General features: G+C 41.1%; 1 protein-coding gene and 1 long non-coding RNA gene across 3 annotated transcripts in view; one reads left to right on the top strand and one right to left on the bottom strand.

Annotated features, from left to right (window-relative positions):
- The window catches only part of PRKAR2A (protein kinase cAMP-dependent type II regulatory subunit alpha), an 80,960-nt gene extending 67,862 nt beyond the window's left edge, over positions 1-13,098 (top strand). Inside the window, exons 7-12 of one of the 2 annotated variants that reach the window (XR_014560618.1) lie at positions 1,164-1,265; positions 2,088-2,162; positions 3,282-3,347; positions 6,093-6,231; positions 8,943-10,540; positions 10,619-13,098. Coding sequence is in view for 1 of the 2 variants with exons in the window: in XM_083724913.1 (XP_083581039.1) it covers positions 1,164-1,265; positions 2,088-2,162; positions 3,282-3,347; positions 6,093-6,231; positions 8,943-9,076 (516 nt within the window). In the remaining variant the exon portion in view is untranslated. Of the gene's footprint in view, positions 1-1,163; positions 1,266-2,087; positions 2,163-3,281; positions 3,348-6,092; positions 6,232-8,942 lie in introns of both variants that reach the window. The other variant, XM_083724913.1, reaches the window with a different exon arrangement.
- Positions 13,099-13,213: 115 nt separating this feature from the next.
- LOC310838229 lies at positions 13,214-19,543 on the bottom strand. Its single transcript, XR_014560829.1, has 4 exons — positions 19,520-19,543; positions 17,080-18,116; positions 16,172-16,237; positions 13,214-15,737 (listed from the first exon to the last, which is right to left on the bottom strand). It is a non-coding gene; the product is annotated as an uncharacterized lncRNA (long non-coding RNA).
- Positions 19,544-21,357: the final 1,814 nt, after the last annotated feature.

The following is a 21,357-nucleotide window of genomic DNA, read 5'->3' as shown; positions in this document are numbered from 1 at the left end:
GGAAACTGAATTACTGTTTTCTGTAGTTATTGCACAGCCATTACAGATTCTGTCTTCTCTTGCTCCAGTGTACAGTTTACTGTTCCTGGAAAGATAACATAGCTATATATCCAGCTGCAAACGAATTCTTCCTTTCCAAACACATTAAGACACTCTTTTCTTTATCCAAGCAATTGTTTTTGTTTCAGAGACTGGCTGTTTTCAGAATAATTTTCCTTTATGTTTTTAAGCAATTTCCAGGGCTACAGTTCCATGATATTTGAGTGCATTTTTAAAATGTAATTATCAGTAACTAGGAAAGCAGGGTCGAGCTGGTCTTCTCAGGAGTTTATGTGTTTCAGGGTTTTATATATTGCTTAATATTGAGAATTTCTAAGTGGTGTACATAAAACATTAAAAAATGTTAAAAGAATAACAGTATGGCGTTAAGGCAGAGATGATAAACATGTGGTGCAGGTTTCTCATTTGTTTGATTTTTATGCTAAATATACATTTAGCCTGCCCACCCCAAATTGTCTCCATCATCCATCCCACCTAGCTGCATCTGAGATGGTGATGCTCCCTCCATTATTGTGGCTGAGATAACTTGCCATTTGGCTTTTCTCCTCCCATCATACTCTTGTGCAGTGGGCATCGGGCCTGAATTAAATTTCCTCTTCCTTTTCTATCTCTTTTCCTTAATGTATTGCTTTTATCAAATGACAAGCTGCCATCTTAAACTGTGAACTGCCTTATGTGGATTTGCAGAAAGGTTGGCAAATTTCATGTGGACATTTTAATTCCATATTTGGTATGCAGTTAATGGGTCCTTGTGAGCTGAGCTAAATAAATGTTTGCTCATTTTCAACAAGCAGTTTTTGAATGTATCCTCTCTGCATCAGTCAAAGTTCATGTAGAGAAACCAGGTTAGGAAAGAGCCATTTCCCCCTCTCTTCTCTCTTCCTGTTTCCTTTCCAGTATTAACATTACTATGTGGACATTTCAAAAGCTAGTACCAGAGCCCTGACTAGCAAAAAAATGTGACACTTCTTACAAAGAATTGAAACGTAATTATAACTTTACAGGAGTGACCTCCTTGTTTCAATTGAAGAGGTTCTTGTTTGACTAATTCAGATAGAAGTTGTCAGGGTAAATAACCTATACTTTAATGCTGCTTCTTAAAGGATCGAGTGACGTTCAGAAGAATTATCGTGAAAAACAATGCAAGGAAAAGGAAGACATATGAACTATTCATTGAGTCAGTGCCCATCCTTAAGTCACTGGAGGTAAAGTATTTTGTTGGAGGTGACCAATAAAGAATGATTAAAATTGATTTAGGGGCACTGCTATACTTAACTTTTCAGCGTTGTAAATATTCGGTGAATGGCTGAACCTGCCAGGCTTGGATTGGACTTGTAACAGCAACTCCTTTAGAACCGTGCTGTATTTTTACATTAACTATTTCAGCCAGCCTTGCTACTTGTCTGGCAAATTGTCCCAAGGTGAGGAAAGGACAAATTATGCAGGACAAACTATGCCAAGCTATCGAGGCTTTGTGTGGCTCTCTTCCCAATATTAAAGGGTTTCTAATGGGAAAATGCTAATGGAACCTTCAGAATGATGACTTGAGCTAACTGGCAGCTTATGAAATGCTGCCACCAAGAGCTGCATGCGTGGTTCTCCCTATTGCCTTTCTAGTTACTAATTTAAAATGAAGGCAAAAGAGCTCTACGTGGCGCTTTTATGGTTGTCACTGCTGTTTCTCTTTGGCTTCCAGGTATACTAGAAGCAACAACAGGCATCAATTGCTGTGGCCAGTTTCATGATGTGGGGAGGGATGGAGAAGCAGACTTCCTTTGAGCTGTCAGGGAAGCAGTGGAAGGAGTAGGGTTGAGGGCAAGCATGGGTGACAAAAACAGTGAATGGGTGAAGAGCCTATTGGCCATAAACTGCAATGCTGTTTTGGACAAAGTTATGCAAATAATACTGTGGGAAGGGTTTAACATATCCACATATGGGCACTTCGGTCACCTTGTTACAGCATTTGGTTAGGTTATGCCAGAGGAAGGATTATGGGAGGTGGAATTCATTTTCTCTTTCTGTTCCAGCCTTCAGAGCGAATGAAAATTGTTGATGTAATAGGGGAGAAAACATTTCAAGATGGGGAACGTATCATTGCTCAGGTACGCGGACACCGTTCTTCCACAACACACTCGTCTCACAATGTCAGGTTTAGCTTGACTTCATTATCAGCATGAACTGTTCTTCCCTGTTTTAGCTGATCATACCTACTTAATGTTACCCAAACCAGCATACAGAAAGTAAAACGAATATAAGCCTTTAGGGTGACTGATGTTCGGGTTTTAAGCAATGTAGCCATTTATGTGCACCTTTCTTCTTTCCTTGACCAAAGTGCTGTGGTATTGCTGTGGCACTTCATGGTTCTGCTGATATACTTATTTGTCATTCAACCTGGATCTTTTATTTTCCCTCTATGCTTTTGTTTGCATTTTATAAGAACTACTCCGGAACTTAGGGACGCGGGTGGCGCCGTGGGTTAAACCGATCAGATTTGCCGATCAGAAGGTCGGCGGTTCGAATCCCCGTGACCGGGTGAGCTCCCGTTGCTCAGTCCCTGCTCCTGCCAACCTAGCAGTTCGAAAGCACGTCAAAGTGCAAGTAGATAAATAGGTACCGCTCCGGCGGTAAGGTAAACGGCGTTTCTGTGTGCTGCTCTGGTTCGCCAGAAGCGGCTTAGTCATGCTGGCCACATGACCCGGAAGCTGTACGCCGGCTCCTTCGGCCAATAAAGCGAGATGAGCGCCGCAACCCCAGAGTCGGTCACGACCGGACCTAATGGTCAGGGTTCCCTTTACCTTTACCTTACTCCGGAACTTAGCACAATTGTGGTTTGATGCCAGTATTTGTATCAGCGATAGTTTGAATTGGAATTCCCTCCCTCCATGCAACTTAAGTAAATTTATATCAGAAAATGCCACAGAGAGAGATAATTTAGTATGCTTATGTGTATTTAGTAAACAAAGAGTGGCTGGGGAAACCCAGCCAGATGGGCACAGTATAAATAATAACTTCTTATTATTATAGCTAACAACTTCAAAACCGTTAAGCTTGTCTAATATTTGATTTGCACATGGCATCCACTTGTTGTTACTAATGAACTTATGAAACAGAATTTTTTCCGTGAAACAATAAAGCAGTTCAACACCACCACCTAAGTCAGTGGGCTGAACAAGGTTTCAGAAAACGAAAACAAATCTGAAAACAGCTTCTTGTCTTCACAGGGTGACAAGGCAGACAGCTTTTACATTGTAGAATCTGGTGAAGTAAAGATCTTGATTAAAAGCAAGGTGAGTCCAAATACGCTGCGGTGCTGATTGGTTAAAATTTAGTAAATACAAATATAAAGAAAAATGACCAGTAAAAAGCAATAATTTTCAAGAATCTTGCTATAAGAACTGCTACTTGTTTTACTCTAAAGTTACCATTGGGGTGGGAGGGTGGAGCAGGGAAGCAATTGTGTGAAGGTATTAACAGTTTCTTAGGACAGCAATAGTTCATGTAGGCTGTGAGCAAGACCACTGCAAAGCCTTAAAGCTATGAATTGCCATAGTTAGAAACATACATTGGTAAGAAAATCTAAGTTATCCTGTTGTGAAAAGGAATCCCTCTGACATTATATATGTATCTTTAAAGAAAGTACAGACTAGGTTGTTGTTGTTGTTTTTTTTAAAAAACAAACAATTAAGCCTAAAAATCTCTTTTATGGGAAGAAGAGATTTGCTCTCCCTCTTCTGCATTCAGTTTTACTTTGCTTACGGTCTGTATTAGTTTGGTTATAATTTCCAGTTGTGGAATTCCCTTTGCTAGTGAATTCTCAAGACTTAATATTATAGGGGGAAATGTACTGAGAGATTGCTGTTGCTTCCATGTTACCTTGCACACAGATGGATTTGGGAAAATGAGTTTAAAATAAAGCAGCTAATATGCATTTGAATGGGAAAAGGTTAATGTACATTACCAGGGAGAGAGTTCAGGGCTAATCTACAGAGGATGTCATTTTTGTGCTGCAATATTCTCTGTGTAGGAATGAGACGTATACACTTATGTGTGAACAATCCATGCATGTGTCTCTTGCACACAAAAATATTCTAGACATACGTTTTTATATGCACATTTTCTACACATAGCTTTCTTAATTAGTTTCACCTTACAGAAATACTTTTAGTATAAGAAGGAAAGTTATGTTTGAAAGGGTATTAAAAATAACATAGGAATTGTCCTATGTGAATTGGTCATAATATACCATAAGTGAGAGAAAACCATGGGGCTGGTTCACATACAGCTACCCTTCTGAAATTTGGCAGTATTTATCCCCCAGAAGGGGCTACCAAGCCTGCAAATGTAATCTCATTTAGTAAAAAAAAATAGAAAATGGTGTGTGTGTGTGTGTTTAGCTTATATATGCCCAGCACAAAAACTCCAATTAGCATAATAATAATAATACCTTTATTGTCAATGTACAACCTGTGTACAATGAAATTAACCGATATTTTATCTTGGCAGGCGCAGCTAATATACCTGCAACTTTTATCTGTTTAAAAAAGTAGTTTATCACATTTTTTATTTCTCAAAATAGTGATTAGCTTTGATTTTCCTGAATCAGGTTTGAAATTCAGATCTGAATCACACAGACGCTAAATAGGTCTTGAGTTAAATTGGGCTGTTTTCTGAAGCACTGAAACAGGGTCCAGACCAAAGCTTATGGCTTGTGCACACCTCTTGTTAAAAGCTCAGTGTTGCTAGCATTGTAATCTACAGACAAGAGAAAGGAGGAAGTGTGTGTACAGCAGAGAGGAGGAGAGAGGGTGTGCATGAACCCATGTCCCACTCCTTCTGTTAAATCTGCTTTGGGCCACCATGCCAAAAGTTTTGCATATAAATTATACCGTATGCTGACAGTCACAATGTACCCTGGCTATCAACAAAAAATATTACGTTTCCTAGTGGAGCAGTATTAGAATGCAGTCAACAAAAATGCCTTAGTACTTTGCCTTCTCAGCAGTGCACTTATTGCTTTTGAGTGAAATCTATGTTCACATTATGCAGCTGCAGAGATCTTTTGAGGGTTCAAAGCCTCTTGTTAAGTCAGCCTTGATTTAAGTAGATAGGTGTGATAGCTGAGAGAACTACAGTGCAAATACCGTATTTTTCGCCCTATAGAACGCACTTTTCCCCCTCCAAAAATGAAGGGGAAATGTATGTGCGTCCTATGGGGCAAATGCAGGCTTTCGCTGAAGCCTGGAGAGCGAGAGGGGTCGGTTCACAGGAAGCTATCTGCAAGCCTGGGGAGCCCGCGGGAGTTCCCGCCGGGCTCCCATGGCTTGCGGAGAGCTGCCTGCACCCCAAAGCCTAGGTGCGCTGAGCAGTCGCGCCCGGGCTTTTGGTAGCTCTCTGCAAGCCATGGGAGGGCTCCCACGGCTTGCGGAGAGCAGCCTGTTCTTGGGGCTGGAGTTGGGGGAAGCTTGGGCTTCCACCGCCCCAGCCCTGCGCCTGGGGGAAAAATAATTTCCCCCCCTTTATTCCCCCCAAAAAACTAGGTGCGCCCTATGGGCCAGTGCACCCTATGGGGCGAAAAATACGGTAGTATGCTAGAACACCCAGAACTTGCCACTTACAGTGGCGCTTTCCCTTAGAGAACCTGTTGTACTTTAATTCCTCCAAACATAACTGTACAGAATCCTCTAGGTAACAATTAAATCAATCAATAGTTTCAATATCAATTTAATAATATTTTTTAGAAAACGGTTGTCATTGTATGGGTCCTAGCTGGACCAACCTCATTCTTCAGGGTCCTGTTGAAATAAATACTGTGTGTGCCAACTTTAAAAAGTATGTAGACAATGCTGCCTTCCATCCTTCTTTGAGAGCAGAGTTTTACAATGAGGGCATCACCACAGAAAAGCCCCTGTAGCTTGTGATACTTCACTCTGATAGCCATGGAACTGACAGCAGGGCACTCAAGGAGTGTCGCTGCATAGAAGGGTTTGAAGGGGAACAAGAATCACTTCCAATTCTTAATGTTTCTGATGCAGACCGTCACAGGCAAGGACGCAAACCAAGAGGTGGAGATTGCTCGATGTGAAAAAGGACAGTATTTTGGAGAACTTGCACTTGTTACCAACAAACCCAGAGCAGCCTCTGCCTATGCAGTTGGGGAGGTCAAATGTTTAGGTAAGAACTCTTTCTCTCTCCTTGTATGTGTTCCTCCTGATCAAGTACCACCAGCGGCTCCCTTTCCTCCACACTTCTGTTTGGATCCATAATCTTTTTGTTCGGGTACCTCATTATTATTATTATTATTATTATTATTATTATTATTATTATTATTATTTACTATTTATTAAATTTATATACCGCCCTTCATCAAGAGATTCCAGGGCGGTTCAAAGAATAAAATACCTTAGCACCACCAGTGAGAAAATCAGTTCCACTGAGTTTCTAGCTCTTTTCCCTATGAAGAAAATCTTGAAAATATGACAGCATCTTTCTTAAAGCATCCAATATGTTATAATTGTGATGTTTGAGTTGACACACTGCATAGCTTTTGGTGAACCCAGCTGGTTAGAAGATTGCTAGCAAAAGGAGATGTGCTATGCAAAGATTTGTTTCCAAGGACTTGTTTTCTTTCCTTGGCAAGTACCTGTGTTTGGGCCTGTTTACATAATTTGAATCCGAAGTGAACTTGAGGCCTTGATTTCTTCATCCAAGACGGTAGCTTGGAAAGTTCAGTCAGTGGTGCCTAGTAAAATTACAGTTTCCTGAGTCTTCACTCTTATCTTGGGTGAATGACTACATTCGTTTCCATAATAGGAGCAGTGGATGGACTTCAGTTTTATGGACAAATATGCTGATTTGTGAGTGAACCAACTCAGTAGAGAATGAACACTCTGTAATTCCTTTCTAGCATTATATTATTTATTATTTTAAACCAGCCATCAACTTAAAATACCAGGGCAGTTTATAGTAAATCAGTTAAAACAATAAAATTCAGGTTTACAACCATAAAAAGCAAAGAGTTAAGTAAACATTGATGAACAGCAATGCAGCCTTGTTAAAATAACAATACAAACTGCAGTGGTCTTTATAATAACCCTGACCTGAGCAATTCTTTTCAAAAGCTGAGGTGAAAAGATAGTCTTTACTTGACACCCAAGGCCCCATAGTGAAGGAGTCACGTTAACCAACAGAGTTATCTAAGGATATCAGTATTTTGAAAGTTCCCTTGAAACTTTATTATCTGCTCAAGAGGAAGTGAGCTGTCATTTAAAATCAAGAATTGTAACTGCAAAGCAAATCCAGAGATTGTGGTTTATCACAAACTGATTATTTAAACATGACAGTTTCATAACCCACAGTTTAGAGTGTGCTAGTTTTGAAACTGACTAGAGTTTGTGATATACCACACCATTGTTTCACATGGCATGGCAAGTAGTCTGTGAAACTGAAACTAAATGCTTGTGAAATCCCTCTGCCTGTGCAGAGGAAAGTGTGTGAGCCTGAAACTTCACTTGGGCTTCCAGCTCATGCACATTGCACTAAACCTTGGTCTAGAATTATGTTTGAACACAGCCACTCCACATCACAGCTGTTGAGTCTCACTAGTGTCCTATTCAGATAAAGGTGTACCTCCGGCTAGTGTTCCTGACTTCATGTTGCACAGGAAGATCAGTAGTGGCAGGCAAGCCAACATTCAGAGTCCTTGATATTCTTGAATCTCTTAAAATGCTTCCAATGAACTCTGTTGTTCTCCAGAACACATTTATTAAATCCTCTGACTTTTCAGAATGGAGAGAAGGCAAAACCAATGGGCGCCTGGTGGCTTTGTAACAAAGCGGTTTCCAAATTTATTGATGCATTTTACGTTTTGGGAATAAAGCAACATAGAATTATATACTTAAATCACGGGATATCCTAGTTGAAATCAGTTCCTTCCAGTTTGCTTCAAAATCTGACAGGGCGTTCAGTTTCATTTTTATTTTGTAAATTTATATCCTACTCAGCTGTGTTAAAAAAAGAATTCCAGGCTTGTTTACAATACAGTGATAAAATTATAAAACAGTTGAAATCTAAAAGAGCAATATTAACACAGTTTCCATAAAAGATTAAAAAGCCTGGTGTCCAGAAGACAGTAAGGGAGACACCAAGAAGGTCGACCCTTCCCATCAGTAAGTTTCAGTCAAATACACAAGCGATGAAGGCCTCTCGCTCACGCTTCCTACCAATGATACTGGAGGCATACTGTTTTCAGAAAAGTTGCTCTCCAGTTTGGCTCTGTGTTTGCTTGGGTAGTTATGTTGGTGAGAAGTTTGGAAACCAGCTTGTTAATAGATCTGACTTGTTCTCATTGGCTTTGTTTTCTGTTCATTCTGCTGGATGCGGCCTACCGTCTGGAATTAGATGTATTTCTGGAATAGCCTTGGGATCCACAGTAAATAGCAATACCAGGCAAAAGTTTGCTGTCTGTGAAAAGTGGTTTTCCCTTGAAATGATCTGATTTGGAAAGGATCCATCCTTCAGATCAACTGTGCCACTTTCCTTCTGTCCCTGCGACTTACCATGCTGCTGATGCAGCAGTCCAAACCATTAACAACAACAACAACTTTATTATCTATATCCCACCCATCTGACTGGGTTTCCCCAGCTACTCTGGGCGGCTCCCAACAGAAATTAAAAACACGATAAAACATCAAACATTGAAAACTTTCCTAAAACAGGTGGCTGCTCTTGGAGCAACCATAAAAACCTCAAGGAACAATATCTCCCTGTTTTCCTGGTTAACTTGTTCTGCTTCCAGTTTCTTTGGAGGTGCAGGTGGGGGCGGGGATTTCCCTTGAAGTCTATTTTGATGCATTCTTTCCATGTCTCCCTGTGTTTCTGTGCAGTTATGGATGTGCAAGCATTCGAAAGGTTACTTGGGCCCTGCATGGACATTATGAAGAGGAATATAACCCATTACGAAGAGCAGCTGGTAGCGTTGTTTGGTTCTAGCTTGGACCTGACCCATCCAGGCAATTAGGCACAGAGTACCTTAGTGCCTTCTCAGTTCAAGACACAGAAAAGTCTCCTATTAGCAACAGCGCAGCACCACACAAATGAAAGAAGGACACTATGGGACAGTGGCTGTTGGTGTCTTCTTGGGCATTTTTTTAGAAACCTACATAGGTCTCAGCACAGCTGGACAGGTCAAGGTTTGCTCCAGGCCTCTGCTTTGCTGCTGCTGAAATTTCATTATTAGACCTAGCTTACTGCTGAGTCTCTTAATCCTCCTTTCACTTTGCTTGATTCAGAATGGCATGTCTCTCCAACAATTCAAGTGCCTGATACGAAAGATGTGGAGCCCTCTTATTTGTTCTTGTTTAAACAAAAATCATTGCGAGAGAAAACTTTGTAATTGTGATTTGGAATAGCAGGTGGCTCTTCCTTCTTTCAGGGACAGCTACCTCCTTACAGTATCTTCCTTTTGACGTTTCCTCCCCCCGACAGAGTATCAATCTGCTTTTAATACAGATGTTGTACTTGGATTTGAAATATTTGATAATGTCAAGGGCATGGGAAGATTTTGGAGCTAGCGAGTTCTGAGGTTTCCCTGCCATCTGCTGCCAATAGCAGGTACTGCAGCTTCTAAAGCTTCTGGGTCCAAGGGTGGACCTACTCCGTCGATGAATAATGAAGCAAAATACTGAATTCTGAGCAGTATCTAGCAGAAAACGGAATTAGGTTTTTAAAAATATTTTTAGGCTACAGTGAATTTGAATATTAGGTCAAGGGATCCAGTGGCCAGAAGTGTTGCAACAATATTGTCCTCCAAAAGTTGACCTGTTTTCTTGATTAAGACTTAATCTGTGGTCTGATGGGAAACAGAAGTGCGTAACCCAAGTTTCCTGTTTGTGGGGATTCTTTATACACTTCAATTTTGCATGGCACTGCCCTGCGCAGAATCAGTTTTAATGCTCTTTTTTTAAGGAGGGTTGGATTTTTGGTTGTTTTTTTTTGTAACTTAATATTTATGTACTTAAGGGGCTCCCTTCTACTGTAATATTTTACAGCATTCTTTAACAAAATTAGGTATACACTTTCCAGTTGCCAAGTCTGTTTGCTAAACCTTTTTTGGAAACTTAGTTCAAACGAGAATGATTTCTTTAAAAAAAACAAACCTAAAATGAAAAAAATCTCACTCCCTGGACAATTGATGTTGTGGCTGGAGGGATCTTTTGAGCTCAGATTCAGTTAACTACATTTCTCCAAAACACTTGCCAAGTCAGCAGCATTTTTTTAAAAAAAGTATCTTCTTTCTATCTTACTGCTTACTTAAAATAATTAGCAACATCCAGTGGTGTTCACCACCTGTGCAATGAAAATCTGCTTGCACAATAGAACTTGGGATTTTCTTTTCTCCCTCATTTTATCCCTTGTGCACTCCCCCCCAAAATCTGCTCTGGCAATTTCCCCAACCCTCTGGGGGAAAAAAGTTTTGGAACCTGTAAGTAGTCATTTTGCTTTGACTATTTCATTATCAGTGTTTCTCAGTGTGTTATAAAAATGACTATTTTGGAGAGAGATTTTCACTAATTATGGATTTGCAATGATAGATTTCACTCATTGTGGCCCAGCCAATTAAACCTGAAATAATTCCACCATTCATAATTCCTCCTCCTTGGCAATGATCTAAACCACAAATTAGCTCATAGTAGCCATTTCCCAGTTTGTCTCATTTTTATGTTTTTACATTAGCAATTTAAGACATAATTTTTAATATGTTGTTGAATCAGGGAACGATACTGTACTAGCTTGAAGGCAAAAGGACTTTTTTTAATGTAATGAAAGCCAATGGAAAAGACGTCCAAGCTCTGGTGATTGTATCCTGCGTTTCTTCCCCGAACACCTCCATTTCAGCTGTGCGTTCTCTGCTTGTAGGAGACAGGTTTGCTACAAAAGCCCAAAAGAAAAATATCCTTCATTCATCTTAAGATTTTACACCAAAGATATTGTTTTTCATTGTAGGATTTTCAGTGTGTAAACTTCTTTTAGGTTGTGGATCTAATTAAGGGGATTGGTTGAGAAAAGTCACTGCGGAGCCTTTGTAAGCTGAGTTGAGCAGGTATGCATTCAAGCCATTCTCAAGGTTTCCTTAAGATTTTGTCAAATTTCAGGGGAGCCAAATTCCTTCTAGACCCCCAGTTTCCAGCCAGTAGAGGCCTTCCCTTCTTATGCTGAGCACTTATTCACTGGAACCTTGCAGGCATTTGTCTTTGTCCTATATAACATTGCTTTATAGTTCTTAACAGGTTACTCAAAATGGCACCTTCTCAACCTGGCCAAGCTGAAGTTCTGGGGTTCTGTTTTGTTGGAGTTTCGTAGAGGATTCTGCTGCATTAGAAAGAAACGACAGGGAAGGGAAATGGCTTTACAGGAAGTAGAGTGGGTGAGGGCCAGACTAGCTATACTGATCTATAGACTACCTGCTGAAAATAATTTTCTATACTTTTCTGAAAGCAGGCAAGTTGAAGGGCTCAAATGCACAATCCCAAAATTGGACATTCCATTTTGTGCAAAACTGATTTATCGCCGTGTGTTTATGGATGGTGGACTGGTCATATGACTCACTATCAAGAGCCACAATTTTCTGGTGTTCCTGTGATAAGTTGTGTGGGAATTCCAGCTGAACATTCAAGGAGGACAGTCTTCTTTCTTTGGCTGGATTTAAATGCAAGTCCAGTTTGTAGCCGTGTGGATTGCTCCTCGCACTGAAGACATCAACATTACTTTTCAAATGAGCCATTTTTTATATGTCTGAGTGGTAATGATTTGGCTATTTGTAAAATGATGTATTGTGAAATACTTAGAGTGAACGATACTTGGACGAATCATGTTGACATATACTATTTCCCCTTCATGCCTCCGTCCCCAATCTCCCTGGAGTCTAGCAATATTGGCCGAGAGTGGTTCAGCTCCCATTTTTAGATCACTGCTTTACCATAGCTGCATTAACTCCTTATGACATTTGAACGTATTTTATGCATTTTGTTTCTGCTTCTGGTATTGCTCTTTATCAAGGGGGGAAAGAAATCTGCGAATAGTTTGCGTATGATCACTGGTGATGTCTAGCTTGAATAAGAGAACTCAGCAGCAAAGTGACTAATGAGAGTGATATCTCTTCATATGGTCATTTTTTAAAACAACAACACAGCTTTCTGCTTGTCATTTTTGAGGCTGGTAGGAAGAGCTTACAGTGTCCCTGTGTTATACTTCTGTTAATGTCACAGCACAAATTTCACTAAATGTATGTAAGAAACGAAATGTTGATATGTGAAGTGCAGGTTTGCAGAGGAGAAAAGGTAACCCCTTTAAATGCCATTTTCTTTTCAGTTGTTATTGACATGTATTTGTATACTAGTCTTGCCAAAAATACAACTTTTCTGGGTCCGGCCCCCCCGTTATATTTTGTTGTGAGTACTGCTGGTGAAGTCAATGTGTTCCAGTTGCTCAGCCACACGATTCATTTGAAGAGGCCTTCTCTCTGTGTGGTTTCTCCCTGTACAGGCTGTAGGGCTATGTTGCGCCTTGATCACCCAGGAAGCAGAAAACAGTCCCTAATCTCTTAGGCACGTGGCACAAATTTTCTGAGCCTCTCTAAATCTTAAACCATGTGCTATGAATGCTTTTCTCCGGTCACAAAGGTAATTTCAATTTTGCTTAAAAATGCTACCTCAAGGCTCCAAGTGCTGTAAATGTGTCTTGCCTGTGAGAATTCCACAAACTGGTTATAAGTTCTGTTGCATTAAGTATGTGGGATGTTCTCTTGGGTTTTTTAAATCTGTTGGGGAGGGGCCTGTTTTAACTCATTTTTACAGCTAATATTTGATCATTTTTTTTGTCCTTGTTTTGTTTTCAAAAAGTGTGGGCAGATTTGCAGAGGGATCAGTTCTTGCACTATCGTATTGCCCAAGGCGGGGGAGAGTACACCCGCCATATGAGATGCTGGTGTCAATCTGATCTGGGGTTTGACTACACTTCCGACTAATAAAACCTGACATGCCATGTCCAGCCTTCCTGATTACCTTCTTGTGTGTCTTAGTCTGCTTTTCAAACTTCAGCACACGTGATCCTTACCCACGCTTACAAATTAAAAGAGACAATTCAGTTTGAGCCGTTGCATAGTGGAAGAAGGCATGCTTTGCATGCAGAGAAGGTCCCTAGTCAAATTCTTGGCATCTCCAGGTTAAAACGTCTCAGGTGGCAGGTGCTAGGAATGACCTTTCAGTCTGATATACACTGGGCAGTCATTGCCAGAGAGAATGCATACTTCTGGGCTGAATGGACCAGTAGTCTGACCCGGTGCAGCCCTCCTGAGATCACTTGGATTGCAGGTCAGAAACAGGTGCTCAAATGCTCTTGCATGTCAGACTCCTTGCTAGCATGCCAGACAGGAAAAGCTGCATGGGTGGGGAATAAACAAAATTATTATTATTATTATTATTATTATTATTCTTTCTAGCCCCCACAGTCATAGAGACGCTTTCAAAAGTCAGTCTTGCACTATTCCCAACTTAGGTTGAACACCTGGCTTACTAACTCAATTGTTCGTCCCAAGCACACAGACCCATATTTTTACGTATTACCTTCTCTCTCCAGAATTTGCATTTGGGTTTTTATGCCAGAGGAATCATTAAAGTGTGCAGGTGGAATAACTCGTTCAGTGTCTGGCTACTAAATGAAGGTTACAGAACAGCAGATTTTTATTTTAGTTACAAATTTATTTGTAGGGCGAACTGTAGCTATTATAGAAGGTTGATTTATGAATCATAAGGTAATGTCTTACACCACAATAAAAAAGGCATAAACCTCAGTGCATTAGAATCCACCAGCTGCATGAAATAATATCCTAAGGTGGGTGTGGGTGTTTCTGGTTGGTTGGCTGGCTGGCATCTGTCTGTCTCAAGAGAATGAAGAAGAAAAGTTAGCAGTAACATCAGAGAAGAAAGAAATGCAAATAATAAAGGTGGTAATAATAACGTTAAAGTTTGATTTTGACAAAAATGATTATTCACAATTCACAAAGCAACATTAACACAAACTTCCTAGCATTGGTAAGCTAATTAACACCTTTTGAGGATTAAAGACCATTATCTCAGGCCTCTGGGGTGATAGAATTGAAATCTTGATAAATTATAATTCACTGGATTCACCCTACATAATCTTTCTCTGAAGTTCCTTTATTCAAGCATGATCACCTTAAGGTAAGTAACAGTATTCTGCGAGGTTGAACCATTGTATGAATTTCGCCACAGATTGGACACTTGATTCTAGAGTCCTTGCCTTGAAAAGTTCAAATATTTGCAAACCAGTGGAAGATACCATTGTTCTTATTTGTTTAAAAATTTTCAGTCCCACCTTCCCACTACAATAAGTCCTGAAGGCAGTTGGTGACTGAGGAAAGCAGAATGTCAGAGAAGGATCTGAAATATTTTCCTTGAAGCTTGAATTTGTTTTATTCTGGATTGTTTTATTTGATATTTTATGTAAACCAGTTTGAGATTTGTTCTTTAAAATGCAAAGCAGCATAGAAATGAAATAAACAACAACAACGATCATCCTACAGGGGCAGGGAATGGTACCTAGACATTGCATTATGACGACCGTAACATAGGTTTAAGGGGCCATTAGATTATATACAGTGGTACCTCGGGATGCGAACGGGATCCATTCCGGAGCCCCGTTCGCATCCTGAATGGAACGTAAGACGCAACGGTGCGTCTGTGCGGGTCATGTTTTGCCACTTACGCGCATGCACGTGGCGTCATTTTGAGCGTCTGCACATGCGCGAGTGGCGAAACCCAGAAGTAACGCGCTCTGTTACTTCCAGGTTGCCGCGGAGCGCAACCCGAAAGTGCTCAACCTGAAGCACATTCAACTCGAGGTGTGACTGTACAGTGGTACCTCGGGTTAAGTTCTTAATTCGTTCTGGAGGTCCATTCTTAACCTGAAACTGTTCTTAACCTGAAGCACCACTTTAGTTAATGGGGCCTCCTGCCGCCGCCATGCCGCCGGAGCACGATTTCTGTTCTTATCCTGAAGCAAAGTTCTTAACCTGAGGTACTATTTCTGGCTTAGCAGAGTCTGTAACCTGAAGTGTATGTAACCTGAAGCATATGTAACCCAAGGTACCACTATCTGATATTCTAACACTTTCCCCATTTTTCCACATGGCATTGTTACAACATGAGGTATTCCCGACTTTAGCAAAAAGGCTCATTATACAATCTCTGATCTGGCAAGAAATTGGTGCTCATTCTTCCCACGTCAAGTTGTAGCATGCAGATGGATGTTCTCAGCACCTGTCCTATAGCTGTGGGAAGCCTGTCAGAGGTTGTTGTGGGACTTTCTTGTGGTGCTACACTGGTATGGACTGATATGCAGGAGTTAAGCCTATAGTTTTACAGAGCTGTTCTTCTTTTTCACCCCAAGTCTTTTGGATGCAGTTGGGTTAGTCCATTTCTGCTACAACCATCCTTGATCAATTCTGGGAGCAATTGTCAGCCAATCAAATTTCCCGTTGAGCAAAATACCGAGGATTATTTTTTTTCGTTTTTCATTTTTCTATAACCGAAGGTGCAAAATGTTCCAGGCAGCAGGTAATTGGGAATCAGCTTTTCCATTCTCATGACTTCCTTTCCAGGCTGATAAGAGACAAGAAACATTTATTGGCTCTGTAACGTACCCTTAAAAAAAACCAACCACCATAAAATCAAAGAACAGATGGTTTTGATGGAATTAAGCTATTTTTAGCTCAAGAAAAACAGAAAAGCAAAGTATTAGGCTGGACTGGCATACACGACCTCCTTCACCCCTGTTTATAAAGCGGCATCAGGTGGATTCCAGTCCTATTTTGGGCATTTTCCTAAAAATGCTTCTGTTTCACGTCTTTCCAGGCCTCCATTGATGCCTCTGTATCAGAGCTGTCTGCATATGAATCTTACACACACCACCACCTCTCCTATGCTTGCATTAGATGCTGGAAAGCCAGGAGGAATCAAGTAACGTTACATAACATGATGTGTTGTTATGCTGTGTGGCAAGAGGAACAGCACAAGGGCTGGGGAAAGATACCAACCTATTAACTTCCTCTTGAATATCTGCCTTTGATCCTTGTCCAACATAAGTGCTTTGTGTTGGCGGCCTAAACAATTCATTTGTCGTAGTAAGGAAGAGATATAGTGGAGGTTAGCTTGAACAGGAACCCTGAGGTATATTAGATGAATTTCAACTAATGTGTGATCCCTACTAATAGCAGAGGGCAGCAAGCTCAAAGAGGCCATAGCCCTGTAGATGGCAGCCAAATTGTGGAGTGTGTCTATCCTGTAATACTCTCGCTCTTTTCTTTTCCCCACCTTCTTTCCTTCCTTCCTTCCTTTCTTTCTTTCTTTCTTTCTTTCTTTCTTTCTTTCTTTCTTTCTTGTAGAGCATAAGCGCAGGGATTCAGTCACAGAATTATCAAAAATATGGTACTTCCCCATTAGGTGGGGTCTATAAGAATTGGAGCATAAATCAAAATGAAAAGGAGTAGGGATATGGTTATATTTTGTAACTAACCATATTGGAGGGGGCAAACTCTGCTATCCATGCAAACTGCTTGTGCCCTAAAGCCAGTATTTAACTAAGTGCTACTCAGAAGACCCATTGAAATGAACAAGCAGGACTCGCATTGAATACCACCCATATATTCTAGTGCTTGTGGAAATGTTCAGGGTGGCAGGAGAGGATATATTGTTTATTAATATCCTTCCTAACTTGCGCTAGCAAGTTCCTTTACTTAGCAGAATTTACATTCCCCTTCTCACGCACAGCAAAGAACTAGTTGCAAACTCGTGTGAGTTTCTTAAGACAATACACAATTCAGTCTGGCTTATCCAGATTGAAATGTGTTCTAATATTTTCCTGGTAAGACCCCTTGAATCCCAACCTAAAAGAATAAAGACACCACAGTCTTATTCATAAGCAATAAAAAGAAAGTTTACTCACGATCTGGCAGAGCACAGTGTGATCCCTGAAGGCAGACTTTAGGCTTAAAGTTACAAATGTATAAAAACACGTTTACCCCATAAGGTAGATGACCTGAGGGACTGCTCGGTTGGCAGCCAGCAGTTCATTTCAGGAAGTTCGCAGGACGAAAGAAGATGGAAAAGAGAGAGAGTGGCAGCATGCCCTGTCCTTTTACCAGGTCTGGAAAAGTCACGCCCACCCACTAGTCCCATGCAAGGAAGGATGCTCCAAGCCAGGAGGAACAGGAAGTTTCGACTGGCTGGACCAAACATTCCCTTGCATGTCCACTCTAGGAAAACAAGGAAAGTTGTACTTGACTGCTTTCAGTGGATTATATCCCACAGTGCTGTGGGAGAAATTCAGCATGCTGCCAGTTAGAACAGCCCCATGGGTATATTCAAGGGGGCAGCTGCCCCCCAAAATTAAGTCAATAAATAAAAAAAACTAGCTGACCAATCACATCACAGATAACTTGGTTCTGTCCTCCCCCATAAAGCCTCCCCCCAATAAAGCCTGGCTACACCCATTAACAGCCCACCCTTTCCTTCCTCTGCATACCAGTGGGAGTGGCATGGGAGGTAGAGGGGGAAAGCCCCATTACACTGAGCCTAAGAGTGACTTCCCAGGAGGTAGATCTGTGAGCTCCTAGGGGAAGCAATATTTGAACTGAGGACACCTGGGTTTGTAGTTCATAACTTAGCTACTATGTTGTGAAGCTGTGACACCAGCATTACCCATTACTGCTTGCTTATTCACTTGGAATAATTTTCTTTTGATAACCTTTTTAAAGGCCACATTTTAATTTAGTACTAGTTGTGTGTCTCTTTGGGTTGCCTTGGGCAAGATGAAGCATCTAACAAATTTAATAAATAATAATAATTTTAAACAAATTCTAACCATCCCGTGGCTTTGCGTTCCTATTAACACGAGTAAGGACACTTTACATTGTGTGTGTGTGTGTGTGTGTGTGTGTGTGTGTGTGTTGCAACACAACTTACCTGCCTTCACTTTCTGCCCTGAACCAAAAGAAAAACAACATTTTAATGAGTGCTTGCTTCTGTTGGCGGCATATTGCATTAAATGAGTTCATCAATCATATTTAAACACTAGTTCAAAAGCCTTTGCACCATATATGAATGTTCAAGTGGCATTTTGCAGAAAGCTGCAGTGATTGGTTATCTAATTGGTTAGATTGCTTTCTTGATTAAAAGGCTTTTACTGGATTAAATGTGTCATTGATCAAAAGAGTAGATGAAAGAGAAATGATTTGTTTATAATTATAGTACTTGGCACTAAATGGGAGTGTCATTCTAAGCTCATTTAATTGTGAAAGTGTGACACCTGACATTTTAGAGTTGTTTGTACAGTGACCTAGTTTGCATATCATGATAAGGTTTATTGTGATGTGTCCAACCCTAGTAACCCTTGGGCTGCTCCCTGCTCCTCTTTCTTCTGTGACTGGAACAAGGACTGTAGATGCTTTCACTTTCGGTAAAACACAACTTCCCATTTTGTCCAAACTGGGGATCATGAGTTAATGCTAACTCTGGTTGGTTTAAACAAACCAGCTTCATGACCCATGGTTTGGAGTTGGCTTGTTTTGAAATCGATCAAAGTAGCATTGATCTACAATTCCAGATTCAGCTGGAACAGGAAGTCATGGTTTACTCAAAGTGAAACTAAAAGCTCCTGTGTGCTTCTTCCCAGACACAAAGGGAGGTGGAAGGAGGAGTGCAGGAATCTAAAGTTCAATGCTTCTGGTGGAAATCACGATAAACCATGGTTAATTTGATGTGTGAACATGGCTCTGTACACGTGATTGTGTGATTGTTCGTGTGTAATTTATTCATGTGTTTTTAAGGGCTTTCTGGGTGATATCCCAGGATCCTGTTGCCATTCCTTCACCTTGAAGAAATTTGGGCAGAATGCTATAACCCTTACATTACAGCATTTTTATTAACTATAGTTAAGAAATACGTTGGTCCGTGGTGTCCCTCCTCCTCTTCCATTTTCTGGAGCAAATTTTCCCTGCTCTCTTTAACTGGTTTAACGTTACATCTGCACCAACTAATGCAAACCAGGTTCCCTCTTAACCAGAGTTAATCTCTTTCAAATCCTTGTTAAGGTGAGAATGCCAAATTCTGGTTAAGACTGGGAAAGGAAGAAGTTGTAGCCATCTGTCATGGATGCTTTCTTGAGATTCCTGCATTGCAGGGAGTTGTATCAGATGACCTTCAGGGTACCTTTCATCTCTACAGATTCTGTGATTCTACGGTCCTTGATTTGATAAATGCATTCTTAGAACTTTATTTTTCTTACATTAAATGAACAGATTTGTGTTGATTGAATTAAGTCTCAATTAACTCTCATTCATCGTTTTACCAAGTGGGTAACAATTTTCGCTACTTTTATATCTTACCTCTCTTCACATTCTGGTGGCCCTGGAAAATAAATGTTATGCAATATGAACGGAGGTGATTGTAGAAACCTAAAACACAGCCTGGTTTTACTTAAAGATTTTGCATCCCAGCCGTTCCACTTGTTTAGCTACTCTAGGACCCAAATTCACAATTAGAGATGGGGCATAATTTGCTTGAAATTGCTGCTTTTCTCCTTGATTTCTGTCATCGTCAGTGTTTGTCTTTCACTTGGCTAAAACTCAACTCTTGGGCTCCCATGTTGATTCTGCAAACTACATTTGACCACATTTCTCCCATACACCCTAAGACTCAACTAGAATCCAGTTTTAGAAATAGGGAGCTTTGCATGCAAAATCGATACACAGTCTTTCAATCCAGCCCTGGAATCTTACTTGGTTTGACAAAAAGAGATGTAGTGTCTTTCAATAACAGAATAAGATGGGCAGGACTGTCACTCTCCTACACTACCTAGTACAGTGGTACCTTGGTTTACAAACTTAATCCGTTCCAGAAGTCCGTTCTTAAACCAAAGCATTCTTAAACCAAGGCTTGCTTTTCCATAGCAGCAGGGGACTCGATTTACAAATGGAACACACTCAACAGGAAGCGGAACATGTTCTTATTCCAAGGCAAAGTTCACAAACCAAAACACCTACTTCCGGGTTTGCAGCGTTCTTAATCCAAGTTGTTCATAAACTAAGCTGTTCTTAAACCAAGGTACCACTGTAATGTGTCATAAAACAAAAAGTGTGCAGCATTAACAGCAGACCGTTTATTTTCCTTGCTTCATTTCCCTCTTACTGATAATGTTGCCGCTTGGAAGTGCAGGAATTTTGATTGAACACAATTTGCTCCGCCTGCGTAAGGCAAATAAGCATTGTGTTGTTGAACGTGCACTCCTCAGTGTTAACTTACTGTGAGAAGCTTTAAAAGAAAAGGGGAAAAAATTGAAGCTGCTACCCCCACACTAGATCAAGCAAAGTGGATCAGGGCAGCTCATTAGATTACCTTGGCTCCCACAGTTAAGGCGAAACAGGACCAATTAATTGTCTTATTCCCCGCTTCCACCCAAAGTCCAAGGATTGATTCATCACACCCTTATGCGTGATAAGAAGTGCTGCCCATACGAAGCAGTTTTTGTGCAACTCTCCCCTGCTTTCTTGAGAAACCACTACTCTCCTCAGTAGCCCTTAGCAAAAATTATTCAGCAAGGTTGTGGTAAGGTACCATTAAGTCCAGTTGTGGACAACTCGGGGGTTGCAGCGTTCATCTCGCTTTACTGGCCAAGGGAGCCGGCGTACAGCTTCCAGGTCATGTGGCCAGCATGACTAAGTCGCTTCTGGTGAACCAGAGCAGCGCACGGAAACACCATTTACCTTCCTGCCAGAGCGGTACCTATTTATCTACTTGCACTTTGACGTGCTTTTGAACTGCTAGGTTGGCAGGAGCTGGGACTGAGCAACGGGAGCTCACGCCGTTGCGGGGATTCGAACCTCCACCCTTCTAATCGGCAAGCCCTAGGCAGTGGCGTAGCGTGGGTTGTCAGCACCCGGGGCAAGGAAAGTAATTTGCACCCCCTAACCCATGGATTTGCGAACCCTAACCCCCAGATGTTGCGCCCGGTGTGGGCGGCCCCCCCTGCACCTCCCACGCTATGCCACTGGCCCTAGGCTCTGTGGTTTAGACCACAGCGCCACCCATGTCCATGGTTGTGGTACCATACATCATTTCTTGGCTGCTCTGTTACAAACCCTTTAAGCTCTTGCTGCCAAGCCGCACCAACTCACCTGGGTCACTGGAAGCCCCACAACCCATGGCTGTCTTGAGTGCTCCACTT

The sequence above is a fragment of the Podarcis gaigeae genome (assembly GCF_964106915.1).
Source record: "Podarcis gaigeae genome assembly, chromosome: 2".
Lineage (NCBI taxonomy): Eukaryota > Metazoa > Chordata > Lepidosauria > Squamata > Lacertidae > Podarcis > Podarcis gaigeae.
This window is presented reverse-complemented; position numbering and strand designations above follow the sequence as displayed.